At 43.0% G+C, this 22,931-nt stretch overlaps 1 protein-coding gene across 4 annotated transcripts in view; it reads left to right on the top strand.

Annotated features, from left to right (window-relative positions):
• The first annotated feature begins 13,349 nt into the window (after positions 1 to 13,349).
• LOC126202921 (trithorax group protein osa-like) overlaps positions 13,350 to 22,931 on the top strand; it is a 145,647-nt gene continuing 136,065 nt past the window's right edge. For all 4 annotated transcript variants that reach the window (XM_049937006.1, XM_049937008.1, XM_049937007.1 and 1 more), the window contains exon 1: positions 13,350 to 13,456. In XM_049937006.1, the coding sequence (XP_049792963.1) occupies positions 13,430 to 13,456 (27 nt within the window). In that variant the 5' untranslated portion in view covers positions 13,350 to 13,429. The remainder of the gene's footprint in view (positions 13,457 to 22,931) is intronic.

The following is a 22,931-nucleotide window of genomic DNA, read 5'->3' as shown; positions in this document are numbered from 1 at the left end:
ATTCGCCAACATGTAATTGCTGCTTTACAGGAGAGGTGCCTCGGACTCAACTGTCATGATGCACCGTGCAGCTCCACCTCAAAATGCCTGTGAGGTCACTCGGTTTCTCCGTAACACATTTGGAGAAAACCGAATCTATGGCCAAGCGTTCCAAACTGCATAGTCACCAAGATCACCAGGTTTCATCCAGTGTGACTCCTGGTGTAGTGTTACCTGAACGACAGGACTTATCAACGGTACACTGCCACACTCTGCAGAAGAAATGTCATGAAGCAAAAGTCTACTGTGTGTGGCGAACACAGTTGCCACACGCACGGGTGTTTGCGTGACATAAACGGTTTCGAGAAAGTCGGGTATCATTGAAAGACAGCAGCCGGCCAAAAGAGGCTAATCTTGTCATTACCCCTTCAGTCACTGCTGCGGTGGAATTGATCGACGGCGGAAGGTGGAAGACATCCGGCACATGTTGGGCACCAGTCACGTGACCGCTCACGCCATCACCACAGAGCATCTGAAGTTTCGAAAAATCTGTGAGCATTGGGTTTCCCAAAGCCTGACGCGTGAACAGAAATTGAACAGAACGTCGACATCACTGCAGAACTTGGAACGGTATCAGGATGAAAAATATCGCTTCCTATCCCGCAATGTCGCCGGAGACGAAACATAGTGTCACCATTTTGAGTTGGGAAGTAAGCGTCACAGCAAACAATGGAAGCACATGGATTCACTTCCACCGAAAAAACCAAAAGCTGTACACACCAGCTTTGGGAAAGTCATGACGACATCATTCTTTGATTGCAAATTGCCGTTGATCGTAAACTTCCTGGAACACGGCGCCAAAGCTTAAGCGCAACGGTATGTGGACACTTTGCAGAAATTAAAAAGCGTCATCAAGTTCAAATGCACAGGAATGCTGACAGGGGGATCATTCTGTTGCAGGATAGTGCCCGCTCACTTGTTGCCACCGTCCTTTCGACTATGCTGCAGACGCTTCTCTGGGAACGTGTTATACATCCTCCATACAGTCTCGACCTCTTCCCATACGATTTCCTTTCCTGTTCCACTCTGCATTGTTGCCAAATTTATTCAAGATGTCGGCGATGACGTCATCCAAGATGGCGGCGTGTGACTTGGCAACTGTGCATGACGTCATCCAAGATGGCGGCGTGTGACTTGGCAACTGTGCATGACGTCATCCAAGATGGCGGATTTTGGCGGGAAAATAGGCCAATTGGGCTACGTCCACTAACCTAACCCTCCAGAAGAAATTGGCGCCAAATTCAAATTCTAACAGGATAATGCCTGCAAAACTGTATTTGTCTTTATTATTATTCATTATCATTTATTATTATTATTATTTATATGATGCACGTGTGTTCGCTAAGAGGTCTGGAGTCCAACTGTGTTAGTGCATACCCTTGTCACCAGAGAGTGCCGCTGTGATGTCATTCAAGATGGCAGATTTTGGCGGGAAGAAAGCCAATTGGGCTACCTCCACTACCCTAACCCCCAGAAAATTGGCGCGAAATTTGAATTTGGCGCCAATTTTTTCTGGGGACTTAGGTTAGTGGACACAGCACAATTTACCTATTTTACCGCCAAAATTCAAATTGCTGGCAGCCGCGGTCGCAAGAATGTGCATTCCCAAGGAGGCCCGACTCCGGGCGGCCACGGGGCATACGACCCAATAGGCTGCTATTCGTCTACGAGACGACAGAGGGCCATAGACACGGGTTGCCAGGTAGATGCCGTGTTTCTTGACTTCCGCAAGGCGTTCGATACAGTTCCCCACAGTCGTTTAATGGACAAAGTAAGAGCATATGGACTATCAGACCGACTGTGTGATTGGATTGAAGAGTTCCTAGATAACAGAACGCAGCATGTGATTCTCAATGGAGAGAAGTCTTCCGATGTAAGATTCATTTCAGGTGTGCCGCAGGGGAGTGTCGTAGGACCGTTGATATTCACAATATACATAAAGAGCCTTGTGGATAACATCGGAATTGGCCTTCCAACTCAACAAAAATAGATGTAACAAAATTCTGCCTCATGGAATGAAAAAAAAATGAAATTTTAATGCAGCAATCAACCCGGAAGTCCTGTAAGCAGCCGAAACACTGGCCACCTCCAACTATGGCGCATTTGAAAGGCTGGAGACCAAAGAGATGAAAATTTTCAGAAAAATCCATGGTCCCAGATTCAACAGTAACAAACTAGCACACGTTATAAATGAAACGCTGTACCAAACGCCGAAAAACTCTCAGACACTGAGAGGAAGAGAATAATTGATTTTTATGGACAAAACCTCATAATGAATCCAAATAGAGTAGTCAAGAAAATTTTCGAATCCTTCCGGAAAAAAAAATCAAATTGGTTTAGAGAAACGGAGAAGGAATGAATGGAACTCTAAATCACAGAAAATATGCTCATGGAAAAGACTGCAAAAAATGAGCAGAAAGAGTGGTTCCAAGTCAAAATCGAAACCAAACGAAGGAAGAAGAAGAAAGGAAAGCAAGATCAGAAAGAATGAAACAATACTGGGCTAATAGAGAGACACAAAACACAAAACATTACAAAGTCGATGAGCTATCGTACTCCAAAGTCGTGTGAAACAAAAGAAGAAAAGTTCTTCGGCGCACATATAGTTAATTGATCTTATATACTCTGCCTGTTTGTCCTTCTCTTGAATACCGTGAGCAGTTTGGGTCACAAAGTTTTGCTTCTGAAGGGTATATGAGATTTATTGAAAAGACTGTGTGTACAGAACGGGATGGTCGCGAGGTCAGCTCCTATGTTGTTGTTGTGGTCTTCAGTCCAGAGAATGGTTTGATGCAGCTCTCCATGCTACTCTATCCTGTGCAAGCTTCTTCATCTCCCAGAACCTACTGCAGCCTACATCCTTCTGAATATGCTTAGTGTATTCATCTGTTGGTCTCCCTCTACGATTCTTACCCTCCACACTGCCCTCCAGTACTAAATTGGTGATCCCTTGATGCCTCAGAACATGTCCTACCAACCGATCCCTTCTTCTAGTCAAGTTGTGCCACAAACTCCTCCCCAATTCTATTCAATACCTCCTCATTAGTTATATCATCCGCCCATCTAATCTTCAGCTTTTTCTGTAGCACCACATTTCGAAAGCTTCTATTCTCTTCTTGTCTAAACTATTTATCGTCCATGTTTCACTTCCATACATGGCTACACTCCATACAAATCCTTTCAGAAACGCTTTCCTTGCTATTGCCAGTCTACATTTTATATCCTCTCTACTTCGACCACCATAAGTTATTTTGCTCCCCAAATAGCAAAACTCCTTTACTACTTTAAGTGTCTCATTTCCTAATCTAATTCCCTCAGCATCACCCGACTTAATTCGACTACATTCCATTATCCTCGTTTTGCTTTTGTTGATGTTCATCTTATATCCTCCTTTCAAGACACTGTCCATTCTGTTCAACTGCTCTTCCAAGTCCTTTGCTGTCTCTGACAGAATTACAATGTCATCGGCGAACATCAAAGTTTTTATTTCTTCTTCATGGATCTTAATACCTACTCCGTCATTTCTTTTGTTTCCTTTACGGCTTGCTCAATACACAGATTGAATAGCATCTGGGAGAGGGTACAACCCTGTCTCACTCCCTTCCCAACCACTGCTTCTCTTTCATGACCCTCGACTCTTATAACTGCCATCTGGTTTCTGTACAAATTGTAAATAGCCTTTCGCTCCCTGTATTTTACCCCTGCCACGTTCAGAATTTGAAGGAGAGTATTCCAGTCAACATTGTCAAAATCTTTCTGTAAGTCTACAAATGCTAGAAACGTAGGTTTGCCTTTCCTTAATCTTTCTTCTAAGATAAGTCGTAGGGTTAGTATTGCCTCACGTGTTCCAGTATTTCTACGGAATCCAAACTGATCTTCACCGAGGTCGGCTTCTACCAGTTTTCCCATTCGTCTGTTAAGAATTCGCGTTAGTATTTTGCAGCTGTGACTTATTAGACTGATAGTTCGGTAATTTTCACATCTGTCAACACCTGCTTTCTTTGGGATTGGAATTATTATATTCTTCTTGAAGTCTGAGGGAATTTCGCCTGTATCATACATCTTGCTCACCAGATGGTAGAGTTTTGTCAGGACTGGCTCTCCCAAGGCTATCAGTAGTTCTAATGGAATGTTGTCTACTCTCGGGGCCTTGTTTCGACTTAGCAAGGCTTAAAACTCTCTGTGCAGACGAACAAAAGGAAGAGAAGAATGAGGAATGAGTGACGCAGGTAGTGCCATAGATTATTAACGTTGTTAGACAGGGAGAATTATGCGTTGCATACACTTAGTCTCGCTATCTAAGCGGAGACTCGCTATACGCGTGAGGCAAAATGAATGCAAATCCCGGGAAGCGTAAGGAACTGTTGTGGGAGGCAGAGGCGGTCCTGCGCAGAGGCCGGTGACCCCGACCGTAGCCCCTCCCCCTCCTCACACCCTGCAGCAGGTCGGCGTGCTCTGGTTTCACTGACCGGTGCCAAGGTCAGGGGCTGGACCCTCCTCAGCTCCCGCCAGTTCTCGCGTGGAGGGCAAGCTATACGTGCAAAGGCCACCTCGCAAATCTTTGAGTGGTGAACAACGCCGGTGAATCAAAGAGAGACAGGTACCCTACAGTGATGTCTCAAGTCACGGACATTTACGATTTAAAACTTCCTCTTTTAACCATAAGATATGGGTCAAAGAGGAAGAAGGTACGGGAAAAAGAAGGAATTTTCATTTTTCCTGTTAATCACCACTATTTCTAAGTTACTTTACTCGTTTCTTCAGTTCAGTAAAAATCTCATATCCGATAAACGTAATCTACACCTACATCTACGTACATACTTCGGAAGCCGTCGTATGGTACTTGGTCGAAGTTACCTTCTGCCGTGACTAGTCATTTCCTTTCCTGTTCCACTCGCAAACAAAGCGATCGAAAAACGACCGTCTACAGTGTGGTCCATTGATAGTGACCGGGCCAATAACTCATGAAATAAGCATCAAACGAAAAAACTACAAAGAACGAAACTCGTCTAGCTTGAAGGGGGAAACCAGATGGCGCTGTGGTTGGTCCGCTAGATGGCGCTGACATAGTTCAAACGGATATCAACTGCATTTTTTAAAATAGGAACCCCCATTTTTATTACATATTCGTGTAGTACGTAAAGAAATATGAATGTTTTAATTGGATCACTTTTTTCGTTTTCTGATAGATGGCACTGTAATAGTCACAAACGTATAAGTACGTGGTATCACGTAACATTCCGCCAGTGCGGACGGTATTTTCTTCGTGATACATTACCCGTGTTAAAATGGACCGTTTACCAATTGCGGGAAAGGTCGATATCGTGTTGATGTATGGCTATTGTGATCAAAATGCCCAACGGGCGTGTGCTATGTATGCTGATTGGTATTCTGGACGACATCATCCAAGTGTCCGGATCGTTCGCCGGATAGTTGCGTTATTTAAGGAAACAGGAAGTGTTCAGCCACATGTGAAACGTCAACCACGACCTGCAACAAATGATGATGCCCAAGTAGGTGTTTTAACTGCTGTCGCAGCTAATCCGCACATCAGTAGCAGACAAACTGCGCGAGAATCGGAAATCTCAAAAACGTCGGTGCTGAGAATGCTACATCGACATCGATTGCACCCGTACTATATTTCTATGCACCAGGAATTGCATGGCGACGACTTTGAACGTCGTGTACCGTTCTGCCACTGAGCACAAGAGAAATTACGGGACGATGACAGATTTTTTGCACGCGTTCTATTTAGCAACGAAGCGTCATTCACCAACAGCGGTAACGTAAACCGGCATAATATGCACTATTGGGCAACGGAAAATCCACGATGGCTGCGACAAGTGGAACATCAGCGACCTTGGCGGGTTAATGTACGGTGCGGCATTATGGGAGGAAGGATAATTGGCCCCCATTTTATCGATAGCAATCTAAATGGTGCAATGTATTCTGATTTCCTACGTAATGTTCTACCGATGTTACTACAAGGTGTTTCACTGCATGACAGAATGGCGATGTACTTCCAACATGATGGATGTCCGGCACATAGTTCGCGTGCGGTTGAAGCGGTATTGAATAGCATGTTTCATGACTGGTGGATTGGTCGTCGAAGCACCATACCTTGGCCCGCACGTTCACCTGATCTGACGTCCCAGGATTTCTTTCTGTGCCGAAAGTTGAAGTATATTTGCTATCGTGATCCATCGACAACGTGTGACAACATGCGTCAGCGCATTGTCAATGCATGTGCGAACATTACGGAAGGCGAACTATTCGCTGTTGATAGGAATGTCGTTACACGTATTGCCTAATGCATTGAGTTTGACTGACATCATTTTGAGCATTTATTTCATTAATGTGGTATTCACAGGTAATCGCGCTGTAACAGCATGCGTTCTCAGAAATGATACGTCCACAAAGGTACATGTATCACATTGGAACAACTGAAATAAAATGTTCAAACGTACCTAGGTTCTCTATTTTAATTTAAAAAACCTACCTGTTACCAACTGTTCGCCTAAAATTGTGAGCCATATGTTTGTGACTATTACAGCGCCATGTATCACAAAGCGAAAAAAGTGGTCCAACTAAAACATACACATTTCTTTACACACTACACGAATATGTAATAAAAAAATGGGGATTCCTATTTAAAGAAACGCAGTTGATATTCGTTTGACATATGGCAGCGTCATCTAGCGGGCCAACCAAGGAGCCATCTGGTTTCCCCGTTCAAGCTAGACAAGTTTCGTTCTTTGTAGTTTTTTCGTTTGACGCTTATTTCGTGAGGTATTTGGCCTGGTCACGATCAATGGACCACCCTGTATATGCCTCCACATAAGCCCCACTCTCTTATCTTCACGGTACTTCAGCAAATGTGCGTTGGCAGCAGTAGAACCGTTCGGCAGACAGCTTCTCTAAAATTATCAACTCTGTTCCTAAAAAATAACCTCGCCTTCCCTCCACGGTTACCCATCTGAGTTTCCGAATCATCTCCGTAATACCTGCGAGTTGATCCAACCTGGCGGTAACAAATCTAGCAGCCCGGCCCTGAACTGCTCCGATGTATTCTTATAATCCGATCCGATGGGGATCCCAAACAGTCGAGTAGTACTAAACAAAGGGCCGCATTAGTGTCCTATACACGGTCGCCTTTACAGATAACCCATTCTTGCGTAAAACTCTCCCAATACACCTAAGTCTTCCCTACTACAATCCGCAGGTGCTCGTTCCATTTCATATCGCTTTGCATTCTTACGCCTAAATACACTACTGGTCATTAAAATTGCTACACCAAGAAGAAATGCAGATGATAAACGGGTATTCATTGGACAAATATATTATACAAGAACTGACCTGTGATTACATTTTCAAGCAATTTGAGTGCATAGATCCTGAGAAATCAGTACCCAGAACAACCACCTCTCGCCGCAATAACGGCCTTGATACGTCTGGGAATTGAGTCAAACAGAGCTTGGATGGCGTGTACAGGTACAGCTGCCCATTCAGCTACAACACGATACCACAGTTTATCAAGAGTAGTGACTGGCGTATTGTGACGAGCCAGTTGTTCGGCCACCATTGACCAGCCGTTTTCAATTGGTGAGAGATCTGGAGAATGTGCTGGCCAGGGCAGCAGTCGAACATTTTCTATATCCAGAAAGGCTCGTACAGGACCTGAAACATACAGTCGTGCATTATCCTGCTGAAATGTAGGGTTTCGCAGGGATCGAATGAAGGGTAGAGCCACGGGTCGCAACACATCTGAAATGTAACGTACACTGTTCAAAGTGCCGTCAATGCGAACAAGAGGTGACCGAGACGTGTAACCAATGGCACCCCATACCATCACGTCGGCTGATACGCCAGTATGGCGATGACGAATACACGCTTCCAATGTGCGTTCACCGCGATGTCGCCAAACACGGATGCGACCGTCATGATGCTGTAAACAGAACCTGGATTCATCCGAAAAAATGACGTTTTGCCATTCGTGCACCGAGGTCCGTCTTTGAGTACACCATCGCAGGCGCTCCTGACTGTGATACAGCGTCAAGGATAACCGCAGCCATGGTGTCCGGACTGATAGTCCATGATGCTGCATACGTCGTCGAACTGTTCGTGCAGTTGGTTGTTGTCTTACAAATGCCCCTATTTGTTAACTTAGGGATCGAGACGTGGCTGCACGATCCGTTACAGCCATGCAGATAAGATGCCTGTCATTACGACTGCTAGCGATACGAGGCCGTTGGGATCCAGCACGGCGTTCCGTATTATCCTGCTGAACCCACCGACTCCATATTCTGCTTTACAGTCACTGGATCTCGACCAACGCGAGCAGCAGTGTCGCGCTACGACAAACCGCAATCGCGATAGGTTGCAACCCGACCATTATCAAAGTCGGAAACGTGATGGTACGCATTTATCCTCCTTACACGACGCATCACAACAACGTTTCACCAGGCAACGCCGGTCAACTGCTGTTTGTGTATGAGAAATCGGTTGGAAACTTTTCCAATGTCAGCATGTTGTCGGTGTCGCCACCGGCGTCAACCTTGTGTGAATGTTCTGAGAAGCTAATCATTTGCATATCACAGCATCCTCTTCCCGTCGGTTAAATTTCGCGTCTGTAGCACATCATCTTCACGGTGTTGCAATTTTAATGGCCAGTAGTGTATTTAATCGATCGACGTTGTTGCCTCAAGTAGCCCACTTCTGATGCTGCATTCGAACATTACAGTATTGTTTTATACTCATCTACATTAACTTTCATTTTAGTACATTTAGACTAGTTGACATTTATCACACCAACTAGAGATTTTGTCTACGTCATCTTGTACCCTCTTACAGTCATTCAACGGCGACACCTTCCTGTACCCCACAGCACCATCAGCAAACAGCTGCAAGTTACAGCTCACCCTGTCTGTCAGATCATTTATGTGTGTAGAGAACAAGAGCGGTCATATCACAGTTCACAAGGTCTCTTCAGACGACACCCTTGTCTCTCATGAACACTCGCCGTCGAGAACAACGCGCCGGGTTATGTCTTCAGTAACAAATATTAAGGTATACATCAGTTGTTACAAGAGTCGTTCTTCTCCTTTGCTAACCCTATCTTTTTCGTTTGTTTCGCGCATGTTTTAGTCATTTCACTTTCTGTATCTTAACTGTTATTAACTGTTATGTACGATCGGAGGAACACGATTACTGATTACACGACTTTTTATTTTCTATAGAAAATACAACAACAAAAGCAAAACGAGGATAATTGAATGTAGTCGAATTAAGTCGGGTGATGCTGAGGGAATTAGATTAGGAAATGAGACACTTACAGTAGTAAAGGAATTGCTATTTGGGGAGCAAAATAACTGATGATGGTCGAAGTAGAGAGGATATAAAATGTAGACTGGCAATGGCAAGGAAAGCGTTTCTGAAGAAGAGAAATTTGTTAACATCGAGTATAGATTTAAGTGTCAGGAAGTCGTTTCTTAAAGTATTTGTATGGAGCGTAGTCATGCATGGAAGTGAAACATGGACGATAACTAATTTGGACAAGAAGAGAATAGAAGCTTTCGAAATGTGGTGCTACAGAAGAATGCTGAAGATTAGATGGGTAGATCACATAACAAATGAGGAGGTATTGAATAGAATTGGGGGTAAGAGGAGCTTGTGGCACAACTTGACAAGAAGAAGGGATCGGTTGGTAGGACATGTTCTGAGACATCGAGGGATCACCAATTTAGTATTGGAGGGCAGCGTGGAGGGTAAAAATCGTAGAGGGAGACCAAGAGGTGGATACACTAAACAGGTTCAGAAGGATGTAGGTTGCAGTAGGTACTGGGAGATGAAGAAGCTTGCACAGGGTAGAGTAGCATGGAGAGCTGCATCAAACCAGTCTCAGGACTGAAGACCACAACAACAACAACAGAAAAGACAACTGTTTTGTTGGAAACATTTTCATGATTTCTGTTGTTCATTTCACTTCTTGGAAGCAGATTTTGTGAAAACTGGAATTTTTTAAAGCAATATGCGACTAAAACAACTAGATAACTAAAATACCGCTAAATTTACAGTATATTTTTACTTTATGTATCATTAAAATATATCTTTCTACTCACTCACAGCTTATTGTCAGGCAGATTCAGATTCGCAACATAACTGTACAGAGGATGGCAGTGCAGTTGTGAGAAATTGTGTAAGAAACTGATTTTGAGCTTATTACTCAGTTTCGACGCAGAGAAACTATTGCGCTCCGTAATTCTATGAAGGGACAAACATTACCACATCTTAACTTAGAAATGGAAGGAGAAAGTAATTACATATTTTTACAAGGCGATGATCATATTTTAATCACATTCTGCCTGAATGCATTTCACGCAAACTATCCTGGAACACACCAAACAAAATGGAACACTACACCGATGCCACGGGTATCTTGTTTACCTATTCATGCGAGGAGTGCAAAAAGTACATATTCCTAGTTTTCAAACTGTTCTTTCTTAGGTAAAGAACAGAGTCCACACCTCTCAAAGAGAAGGTTTTCTGGGAGACTTTTCGGCATTAGTCGCAGTTCAGGCAGCTGCAAGGTGATGCTGTATCTGTTCTTACATTAGTTGGCGGCTGCCTTTTTCTTCATCGAAAACTTCTACTCGTACCGAAGAAGTAAGTTTTTTTCAATCGCCATCAGGAGCCACATTTTCATAACATTGACTTTAGTGCTCCGAATTAATGTCGCAATCAATAAATATCTCGAAATTATTCGCCTGAGATTTCACTGAGTCGTTCTTGAAAACCCATATATGTCTCACGTAAAAGACGTTGCTTAGAAGATTCAGCCTTCCCCACCATGGAGTAAAAAAATATTCAATAAAACACGACACGCAAACAGCGTGGAACGTCTGTGACAGATCTTAAGACCCGAAAATAAGACACAAAGCTCACCAGCAATGCCCGAGTTCTGGCATGTGCAGCTTGCCACCCGATAGGGAGGTACACAGAAGAGTCCATTGGTAGTGCATGGCACTTAAGGTTTAAATTCTATATCAAGTATACTGAAGCAAAAAGCAATTAGTATCCGTTGCTTATCGTATGATTTTTCCCGGACACACACATACATATACATGTACCACATCTAGATCTACGTCCATACTCTGCAAAACACCGAGAGGTGCGTGGCAGAGGATACTTCCCTTTGTTCCAAATTTTAGACTTTCTTCAAGTTTCATTAGCGTATGGATAGCGGGAAGAATGTTTAAATGTTTGTGTGCGCTGTAATAAGTATAAAATTGTCTTTATGTTTCCTAAGAGACCGACAAGAAGAGCACTTAAGTATAGCCCTAGTATCCTCACTTAATATTGGTTCTTGGAACTTTCTAAGTAGATTTTCGTCGGATAGTTTACCTCTGTTATGAAGTGTCTACTGACAGAGTTTTCCAGCTTTTTCTCGAGTCAGTCAAACAGGATGTCACCATTCATGATACCCTTCTTTGTATTTTTTCAATCCCTGTTGCTCCTATTTTGTATGGGTCCCATAGACTTGAACAATTTTCTAGGATACGTCGCACGAGTATTTTGTAAGAAATCTGCTTTGTATACTCGCTGTATTTCCCCAGTATCCTACCAAGGAATCGAAATCTGTCAGCTGCTTCCGACTATGTAATCATTTCATTTAATATCCTCACAGATTATTACATATGGGTATTTGAGTTGACTGATTTCAACTGCGACTCATGGATATCGTAGGCAGAAGATACCATGTAAGTTGCCAGTCTCCGCGACACTTTGAAAAGTTATCTACATCTCACTGGACATTTATCTAGCTTTCTTCACCTAGTACTTCATTAAGGACAATTGCTTCTCCTAAAGAAAGTCTGAGGTTGTTATTAGGGCATAAATACATAACATGAAAAGCAAGTGCCCCAACGCACCTACCTGGAGAACACCTGAAGTTACTTCTGCAGTGTCGTGATATATATGCATATACGTGGGGAAAATCTGCTGCTAAATAATCGTTGAAGTTCATGGTAAAAGCTTTCAGTTGGCTTTTATTTTGCACAGTGCTAGTTTCGGTCTTAAGACCATTTTCAAGCTTAGCCTATATGAAAAAATACAAAACGTTAGAAATTTTACAGTTTGACACTTCAGTGTACCTACAGGTCATCTGATTCAAGCTAACATGTTTGCCCTCGCTGCCAAGAAATACTGAATGCACTGATAAACTGTTTTGTATTCATATGATCGTTCTTTCATTAACATAATCTTTGGTATGGTACTGAGCCAAGAAATATCACATGCACCAGATTGCCTATATTCAGGGCTATCAGGCTGTCATTTGAGAAAAGCGCGAGTTGAGCAATGACTTGGGAATCTACGCCGTTTTGCATGGAGTAGATTATTCCGTCCAAATCTCCTCATTCCTTCTGAACTCAGAATAACTTCATGTTTGTTTGACCAGGCAAGAGGTGTGATGCCGGTTCTCCGTGTCAAATGCTAAATTTGACATAGTAGATTATGCAGCACGGTTAGGAACATTAAACCTTGCAATGATTTATTAATAGCTTTGCAGGTAAGCTTTCACAAGACAAAATTAGAAAATACTACAATACGATTAACCAAAGCCATAGCAGCGAATTCTGGAGTCAACTATGGATTAAATAGTAACATCTTACATAAGTGAAACAACAGTGCCGGCCGCGGTGGCCGAGCGGTTCTAGGCGCTTCAGTCCGGAACCGCGCGACTGCTACGGTTGCAGGTTCGAATCCTGCCTCGGGCATGGATGTGCGTGATGTCCTTAGGTTAGTTAGGTTTAAGTAGTTCTAAGTTCTAGGGGACTGATGACCTCAGATGTTAAGTCCCATAGTGCTCAGAGCCATTTGAACCATTTGAAACAACAGTACTGCTTCGGCAACAAAACACTGTGGTTCTGAGTACACGTACGACAGCTACGAGTTTCTCGTAAAACCAGTGTTATAAATTAAACTCGGCCTTGACATCGCTCAGTGTGTGAGAACGAAGCATTATACTGACATTACTCAAATTCGCGTGGTAGTGTGAAGAACGTAGAGGGAATCTGCATAGTGTTGTGAAAGGGAGCTTCCCACAAGGTCGGAAAAATAGTCGAAAGGACAGGTATGTAACAGAAACCAGGGGGGTTAAAAACACCGTCGGACACGAAAACTTGGGGCAGCTGGGAACCAAACATGTGATGTTGACTGCGGTGCAAATGAGCTGATTCACGCAGAGGAGCAACCGTCACAGTAGTTCCCGGCGGCGCCCTGTACGCGGCGCTGGGATCGCCGGCGCAGGCTGTCTTTTAAGGAGGCGCGGTTCGCGTGCTCAAGTCTGCACGCCTTCAGCAAGTTCTTACGACGGTCCAGCGCGCTGCACACCATGGCGGCGACGACGCTTCTCTGGCAGGTCAGTTGGAGACAAAGCTCTCCCGCCACAGCGGCACGCTTTCGTACGTCCTCTGTTGTCTGCCTGCTTCCCCTAGTCCTCGGTCCGCAGTGTCCTGTTTTGCCAGGCAGTCCGACGCGCGTGGACATTTCCTTTTGTAGTAAGCCAGCCGATTGTTTCTGCAGTATGTCTCTTCCTGAGCCACCGTAGCAAGTTCTTGGTGTTCTTTAATGGGGAACGAAATGTTGTCTCTAGTCTTGGAACGCAGCTAGCGTGCCATTTTCACTGAAATTGCAGTTACTGGGGGACGGAGTACGAGGAGAGGGAGGACAGACAAGGTACGAAGCTTTATCGTGGCGTTAGTGTGTAGCGGTCCTGTTACGGAGCCGCCGAACAAGAACGCCTCATCGCAGTCGGCGTTCCAGCGGGGTCGTAACTCTTGCCGCTCAGCTCTGGATGCCGCTGCGACCTTTTTCGGAACCGCAATTTCCGAGTAATCACCGTGCCGACGGTGTGTGGCTCAGTAACCTGTTAGCAGTCGCGGCCAAGGTGAAGGTGAAACCGAAGGTGAAAGGAGCACCATTACGCGGCCTCGAGTCTGTGTGTTTAACAGCCGGAGACCACGTGGGCCTCGCGTCGTTGTGGTGGCCTTCAGTTTCCGATACTTCAACTGTTTCCGGTCCATCGTTCTGGCAGCCCAACTATTGGTCTTCGGTACTTGTAAAGCAACTAAAGACTAAGATGTCCACACAAATGCGTTCTCTACTCACACTACGTGTTTTAATCGTTATGTTCTGCGAATTGAAAATCTGTGCCAGATCAGGACTCGAACTCAAATTTCCTGCTCTTCGTGAGCAGCCATTTTCACTATTAGGTCATCCGAGCATATCCATTAACAAATTTTTGCCACATGTATTTTGCGTAAGGGAATACAAACTGAACTGCAACATACATATATGAATTGCATAATTTTACAAAATAAACTTAACTAAATGACTAAATGTACAAATTAATATCTAAATTTTCAATCCATGCAAGAGCTGCCTCTGTCATTACAAAGAAATCTTCACTGACCGTACTGTGTGCAGTCTGTGGCTGGTTGGACTCATTGTTGAAATATTCGCTATTGTAGTGTTGGGCAGTTGGATGTGAACAGCGCGTAGCGTTGTGCAGTTGGAGGTGAGCCGCCAGCAGTGGTGGATGTGGGGAGAGATATTCCAGAGTTTTGAGAACGGACGATCTGGACGTGTGTCCGCCAGAAAAAGGAAATTTGTAAAGATGGATGTCATGAATTGATATGATGACGTTTGAACATTATTAAGGTAAATACATTGTTTGTTCTCTATCAAAATGTTTTGCTCACTATGCCTATCAGCACTTAGTGCCTTCAGTAGGTAGAACCTTTTATTTAGCTGGCAGTATTGGCGCTCGCTGTATAGGTAAGTGATTCATGAAAGGTATAGGTTATTGTTAGTCAGGGCCATTCTTTTGTAGGGATTATTGAAAGTCAGATTGCTTTGCGCTAAAAATATTGTGTGTCAGTTTAGTGATGATCAGAATAAGTAAAGAGAAAACTGTTTCAGTACGTTGAGTTTTGCTCAGCTGTTTGAAAATCAGATAACGTAAGAGTTTTACCAGCACAGTCTTTCATTCATAATTTTCCAAAAGGGACGTTACACCCTTAGTGCCGTTCTTCAGAAGGTTATGCCTACGAAGGCACTAAGTGCACCAAGTTCACTAAGTAGTCGAAACCGGTAGTGAAATTAATTTCTTTTATGCAACTGGTTGCTTATTATTTCATTATATTGACGTTCTGATGTTCATTGCCACTGTCACACTGATAGGAAGAAGAACCCTTTCCTCTTCCTATTAACTGTTTTCCAAGCACGTCGCTGTAATTTCATGCCGGTTTGTCTTTTACCAGATCTTATGAGGGACTGGTATTCTTCTTGGGCAATATGATTCCACTTGCTGCTGAATTTGAAATCCACTGCTTTCGGCTCATTTTAATTGCAGGAACGTTAGAGTGGATTAGGATCTGAGGAATTTTAATTAATTTTTCGTATTCCTGGAGAAGGGTATTCTGTCTTCGAAGATCTGGGTCACGGAGTGTAGCTTAAAGGTGCTAACTAATGAAGAGGGGTAGATCTGATACAACGTGTTACTATCCTCATTGCAGTATTTAGTTGAACATCGATTTTTCTCACAAGCAAAACTATTAAGTCACAGTGGAGCACAGTATTTGGCAGCAGAGTATATTGTCACAATATAGTAATTACATCACTAGTTCATTATTTGTCAACGGTCTTCTCCGTTATCATTTTAAAATCATTGCATCCACATAGACTCCATTTATCTGTCACACCAGGCAAATGCCGGGAAAGTTACTTTAAAGAGTCACGGCCGATATCCTTCCCCATTCTTGAAACAATCCGAACTTAAGCTCCGTCTCTAATGATCTCAGTGGTGACTGGATGTTAAATCGTAATGTTCCTTCCTTCCCTGCATTCATCTAATTTCAGAGAATTCGATGTGCTGCACCTTGTTTTATTTCTTGTAACTTGTTGCGGTTTTCAGTACGAAGACTGCTTTGGTGCTACTACCCTTTACACTAATCTATCGTGTGCAAGTCTCGGCATCTCTCCATGACTACTACAACCTACATCCATTTGTACCTAATTAGTCTATTGAAGTACTGCTCTACCCCCACAGTTTTACAGTCACTCAGACTTTCCTCCATTACTTAAGTAAAGATTCCTTGATGCCTCAGAAATGCCCTATCCCGTTTTTGAGTCAAATTGTGCAGTGTAGTGCCTTCTCTCCAATCCGATTCAGTATCACTTCATTAATTATCCGATCTAGTCATATAATATTCAGTATTCTTCTGTAACAATACATTTAAAAATCTTTTATTTTCTTCTTTTCTGTACTGTTTATTGTCCACTCCACTTTCATATAATGCTCCACACCAGAGAAACATTTTTAGAACAGAGTTCCCAACACTTAAATTTATTCTCAAAATTGATAAATTTATCTTTTTGAGAAATGCTCCTCTTGCTATAGCTAACTCATTATATCCTTTTTTACTCCGCCAACGTCACTTGATGGCCATCTACAAAACGCGTTTACTAACTTCAACGTCGCATTTCCTAATCTACTTGCTTCAGCATCACACGACTTAATTCGACTACTCTCCTTTACTATTGTTTGCTTTTGAAGATGTTCATATCATTTTCGATACACTGTCTATTCCATTAAAGTGGTCTTCCAAATGGTTTGTAGTCTCCGATAGAATCATTGTCATCGCAAACCTTACAATTTTTATTTTTGCTTGTTAAACTTTAATCACTTTCCCCAATTTTTCTTTTTGTTCTGTAATGCTTGCCTTAGGTACAGACAATAACGCGGAGGATATGCTACAACCCAGTCTAACTCTTTTCTCAGTTACTGCCTCCTACACATGACATTCGCTTCTTATTACTTCAACCTAGTTTCTCTACGATTTATACATAACTTATCGCTCCCTCATACTATCCCAGACTGCCTTTCTCTGTACTGTATTCTGTATGTACCACTTTACTACCGATGTTTTACCTTTCAAATAACAGTTCGCTCGATTGTTAATGTGTTATACGCAACGCACCATCAGAAGTAATTCGTCGATCGGTGCCTTCCTTGGGTAGTAGATCTACCAGCAAGCTGGAAATAATTACAGCGCAGGATTTTTTCTTTATTACATCCGCTAGTCGTTTGTTAAGTGGTGACAGCTATTTGGATTCCAGGGTAAAATATCTTTGACGCATATTCTACTCCGACTTATCCTTTACTTCATTGTTCATGGTTAGTTTTGTTCCTCTGTAACCTCGAGGCAGGCAAGGTCAGAAATTTTAGTTCCGTCTCGGGAAAGGCTATGTGTTTAAAATGCGATGTTGCTGTGTGTGATTATGAATCGTTTGACACAAAGACGAACATATCTCTAGTGGGGCAGGCCAATGGAAAACACTGCAAAAAAAAAAAAAAAAAATAGAATGCAAGTCTGTAAGACACTATGGATTCATGTCTCAAGTGTCGTGTCTGGCTGAATGAACGGAAAACGAAAGACGACTAGAAAAATAGTTTCAGAATAGACACTGGAACCGCGACAGTTGCCTTTCGCGGACAATAATTTCACTAAGCTGTTCAAGTACTTCCAGTCGCTAGATTTACAAGAGTGTGTGTGAATATCTCTCCATCCTGCGTACCGAAACTAGCGTCGGTTACACCTCATCGTACCGCAAAGTTCAAAGCAGTTATCTACAAATCCATTCTGACCCTGTCGGATTCTTTATACGTTTATTTTATTGTGTACAACGGAGAATGTATAGCTACAGTGCTACGATAACAATAAATAGTAGCGAGAAGTTTCGTGCACCGGTGCAATTATCTTTGGATTCGGTATAACGATTCCAGAGATACTAGTAGACCTCCGCCCTCTCCTTCGGCCGCACACTGTCGTTAGCATACGGGCAGCAACGCAGAAGCTGAGTATTAACCTATAGTGACGTCACTCCTCTTCTGAGAACGCGTCTATCCTTTTATTATCCCTGCAGCGAACTGCGGAGATCTCAGACTGAAGAACACAATTTACCCACGATTCCAAGATGACGAAGTGCATTTTAAGATTTTTACGTGTGAGGGCACTGCCGTATGGACCGCTGAAGGTAGTGCCAACGGTTTCACTGTGAGCAGGACCTGGACTCAAAGTAAGACCCTTGCATTTTTCGAATAATATTCTTACTAACTGAGCTGCCTACGAGTGACTACCAAACAGTTTGTATCTGTGAGTTTCTCTTCATTTCGGATGTTAAGAGTTATTTAACGTCAGCAGATGAAAGATACAAAGTATAAATTGTCATCACGTCATCATTTGCGTTTCTCATTTTCGCGTCTAAAGCTTCAGACGCCGTACGTAAATATGAGAAATTTTCTCGTAAAAAGTCATCAAATTATGTGATTTACCACACTGTTGACTTCCTGTTTAGTTAAGACACGATCTGTACCTCTACATCTACATCTACATACTCTGCATACTCTGCAAATCACATTTAAGTGCCTGGCAGAGGGTTCATCGAACCACCTTCACAATTCTCTATTATTCCAAACTCGTATAGCGCGCGGAAAGAATGAACACATATATCTCTCCGTACGACCTCTGATTTCCCTTATTTTATCGTGGTGATCGTTCCTCCCTACCTAAGTCGGTGTCAACAAAATTTTTTCGCATTCGGAGGAGAAAGTTGGTGATTGGAATTAAATGAGAAGATTCCGCAGGAACGAAAAACGCCTTTCTTTTAATGATTTCCAGCCCAAATCCTGTATCATTTCTGTGACACTCTCTCCCATATTTAGCGATAATACAAAACGCACTGCCTTTCTTTGAACTTTTTCGATGTACTGCGTCAGTCCTATCTGGTAAGGATCCCACACCGCGCAGCAGTATTCTAAAAGAGGACGGACAATCGTAGTTAGGCAGTCTCTTTAGTAGGTCTGTTACATTTTCTAAGTGTCCTGCCAATAAAACGCAGCCTTTGGTTGGCCTTCCCCACAACATTTTCTATGTGTTATTTCCAATTTAAGTTGTTCGTGATTGTAATACGTAGGTATTTAGTTGAATTTACGGCTTTTACATTAGACTGATATATCGTGTAACCAAAGTTCCTTTTAGCACTCATGTGGATGAGCTCACAATTTTTGTTATTTAGGGTCAACTGCCACTTTTCGCACCATTCAGATATTTTTTCTGTGTATAGGAAGCTGCAAGTATTGTTCAGAATGTTCTCTCGACTAAGGATGACTAAAGAAATCCGTGTATAAATGTGCAGTTAAATGTTATCTTCTATTTTATCAGTGTGACGTGAGAAGAATATAAATCGAAAAAAAAAAAACGAAAAGTGAACGTAAAAGGATGATTTTAGCATTTTTTTTTCGCTGACACACTGTCTGATTAAAATACCCAGACACTTATTAATGGACATTAATATAGGGTACCTCCAACCTTCGTCTTTATTAATGCTTGAAATCTGCTGGGGGCATTTTCGGTGAGGTCTCGAAATGTCTGTGGAAGAATGGCAGCCCTTTCTTCCGCGAGACCTGAAACTAGATAAAGGATTGATGTTGCATTCTGCGTTATGGAACGAAGATATTCCATTGGATTCAGGTTGTGACTCTGTGTAAGCTAGTCCATTTCAGAAATGTTATTGTCGAAGAACTACTGTCTCACAGTTTGTCTATTGTACGCAGTACACAATAATGTAAAATGTGTTCGTATCCTTGCGGATTTAGCGTTTTCGTAAGCGCAATAAGGTCACCACATCGTAACCGCGAAAAACACACTCATATCATAACACCACCTCGTCCGTACTTCACTACTTGCTCTACGCATGGTAGCAGACAACGTTCTCCAAGCATTCACCAAACCTGAATCCCTCCATCAGATTGTCATAGCATGTAGTGTGATTCATTACTGAAAATCACTCGCTTCCAGTCCGGTCCCACTGTCCGGTGGCTTCGAACTTTCCATTACCCCAAACGTCACTAAGCTTGAGACATACATATGTGGCATATGAGGATGTGCGCGATCATTGCAACTCCATTCTTTTTAACTCCCCTCACACAGTCATTGTGCTAGCTGGACTGCTGGCAGGACTTTGGAACTGACGAGTGATTCCTTCCGCTGATTTGGTGTGATTTCTTATAAAGACTCTCTACGACGCTCGACGATCCCTGTCCACTAGTGAGGTCTTCCTGTTCTCGGTTTAGCTGTAGTTGGTCCTTCACTTTTCCACTTCACAGTCACATCACCAACAATCGACTTGGGGAACTTTAGAAGGGTTGAAATGCCCCTGGTGGGTTTGTCAGCCAGGTGACACCCCGTGACTGGCCTATGTTCGTAGTCGTTGAGCTCTCCTGACGGATCGGGTCTGCTGTTACTGATCCTTTGCTGACAACACAACACGTCCTGCGTCTTTTTATACTTCTCGTGGCAGCTGGTGGTCAATTGCGCATTACATAGGGATGTCCGGACACTTTTTAACACATAGTGTATGTAGGACTCCCCCATGCACACTGCATTCGGGGTGGCTATCGCACATTGTACGACGACGCTCGACCTGGAGGTTGCCGGTATGGATACTGGATATTGAAGAAATTTTCACAGCCATTAATCGACTCAGGGAGGAGAATAGCCGGCCGCTGTGGCCGAGCGGTTCTAGGCGCTCAGTCCGGATCCACGCGGCTGCTACGGTCGCAGGTTTGAATCCTGCCTCTGGCATGGATGTGTGATGTCCTTAGGTTAGTTAGGTTTAAGTAGTGCTAAGTCTAGGGGACTGATGACCTCAGATGTTAAGTCCCATAGTGGTTAGAGATGAGACGTCGTAAAGTGCCTGATCACCAGTCAGATTTCGCGCAAACGTCCTTGATCTCTCCACAATGTGCCATGAGGTGGGGTCACAAGACACTGTTGATGATGATACCTCAGTCGGATGAGGACATTAAACTGTGCGACCCCCTTGATGCTATTAGAGAGGAGTAGACTAAGCGCCGGAACCTTATTCCCCCCCCCCCCCCTCTCTCTTCTTTCTCATTGTCATCAACGAAACAAGAAGGACAGAAAGCAGAAAGCTTCACACCGACTCATCACAGTTTCTTGCTTTTTAACGCCAGCCTCAGTGATCACGGGGGAAGGAAGTCATTGTACGGGGAAAGAAAAAAAAACCATTCCAACCAGGCTACCCCTCTTGGCCTCTTAGTAATAAAATGTAATGTGACTTCATTTCTTTATAGTACACTCCCAGAATTCGTAGTAATATGCAGTCTAACGTATGCTGGTCACTTCACGAGAATCGTGAGATCTGTTCGTTTCAGATCGTTTCAAACTGTGAATCCAAATCGTTTGATCTATATAGTTGCTCCAGTCATTTTGCACTAAATCTGAACTCGAATGATATCCAAACTAGTGTTTATTTCTGCACGTAATGTTAAATTTTCTTACCTGCAGGAGTGTAGTCAGTTACATAGGGTGAACATTAATAAAACAGACAAACTGCAGGGATGGATTCCTGACCGGGAATGGAGGGAAATAGGTCCTACAAACACGTGTCCGGAAATGGATTGTGTGCGAGCAAGGACAGAAAATCATCCCGCAACACAGTACAGAGCTGTATCACATCCGCGGCACTAGAGATGTTCAAAGTGGCCTGCATGTGATTCTAGCTTATACGGATAGTAGCGGTCGTCATGCAGGATACTCTTATACTATGAGCATTGTGTGCTGCCTGGTGGTGGTTAGAGAAGAGATACGAGCGGAGCAGACAGAAATAGGGAACCAGTCTAGCGAAGATAAGTGGTGCAAATACGGAAATCCACAGACTCAAGGTGGGTAGGACGTCAAACGGGCCGACTTGGAGCAGGAGAGGCACCACAGGACATTTTAATTTCCACTGACTATACTTTTACATATAAATTCATAAAACTTTGTCAGCATGACCAGGAAGGATTCAGAATTCACACTCACAGTAGAGGAAGTTCGAAAACATAACGAAATGATTTTCTTTACATGTGAAATTTCATCATTTTTTTCACTTAGTACTGGCAGTATTTGTTGCTATAGGTACACTTTTCTTCATAAGTAAGAGAGATTCTTCGAAGAATTTTGCACAGTATACAAACCATACTTAAAGGTGTGAGAAACTCTAGAATTTTCCAAATCTATTAAAAACTGTGGTAAAAATTGAGGTAATTAACTATAAAATTCGTATTTTTTCTAAACATGAAGTTTAAAATATAATAGTTCATTCGTTTTTTCATAAATTAAATAAATTCTAGAGTTTCATACACCTGTGAGTATGGTATGTATGCTGTGCAAAATTCATCGAAGAATCTCTCTAACTTATGAATAAAAGTGTACCTATAGCAACAAATGCAGCCATTAGTAAGTGAAAAAGTGATGAAATTTCGCAGGTAAAAAAATTTATTTTGTTATGTTTTCGAACATCCACTGCAATGAGTGTGAATCCTGAATCCTTCCTGGTGATGCTGACAAAGTTTTATGAATTTATTTGTAAAAGTATAGACACTGGAAATTAAAGTGTCCTGTGTTGCTTCTCCTGCTCCAAGTCGGCCCTTTTGACGTCCTACCCCCCTTAAGGGACTTTGACAAAAGCCAGATAGTTGTGACCCACTGCCTAGGAGCGAGAATCTCGGAAACGACGAAGCTGTTCGGCTGTTCGCATGAAACTGTCGTGAGCATCTAAGGAAAATTATTTAAGAATGCTGAAATCGTGAGCAGGCGACAGGAAGTTGGACGTCCATAGCCGCCCCTCTGTGGCCGAGCGGTTCTAGGCGCTTCAGTTTGGAACCGCGCGACAGCTACGGTCGCAGGTTCGAATCCTGCCTCGAGCATGGATGTTTCTGATGTCCTTAGGTTAGTTGGCGTTAAGTAGTTCTAAGTTATAGTGGA

The sequence above is a fragment of the Schistocerca nitens genome, chromosome 9 (genome assembly GCF_023898315.1).
Source record: "Schistocerca nitens isolate TAMUIC-IGC-003100 chromosome 9, iqSchNite1.1, whole genome shotgun sequence".
Lineage (NCBI taxonomy): Eukaryota > Metazoa > Arthropoda > Insecta > Orthoptera > Acrididae > Schistocerca > Schistocerca nitens.
Note: the sequence above shows the minus strand (reverse complement) of the source record. Positions and strands in the feature narration are given on the sequence as shown.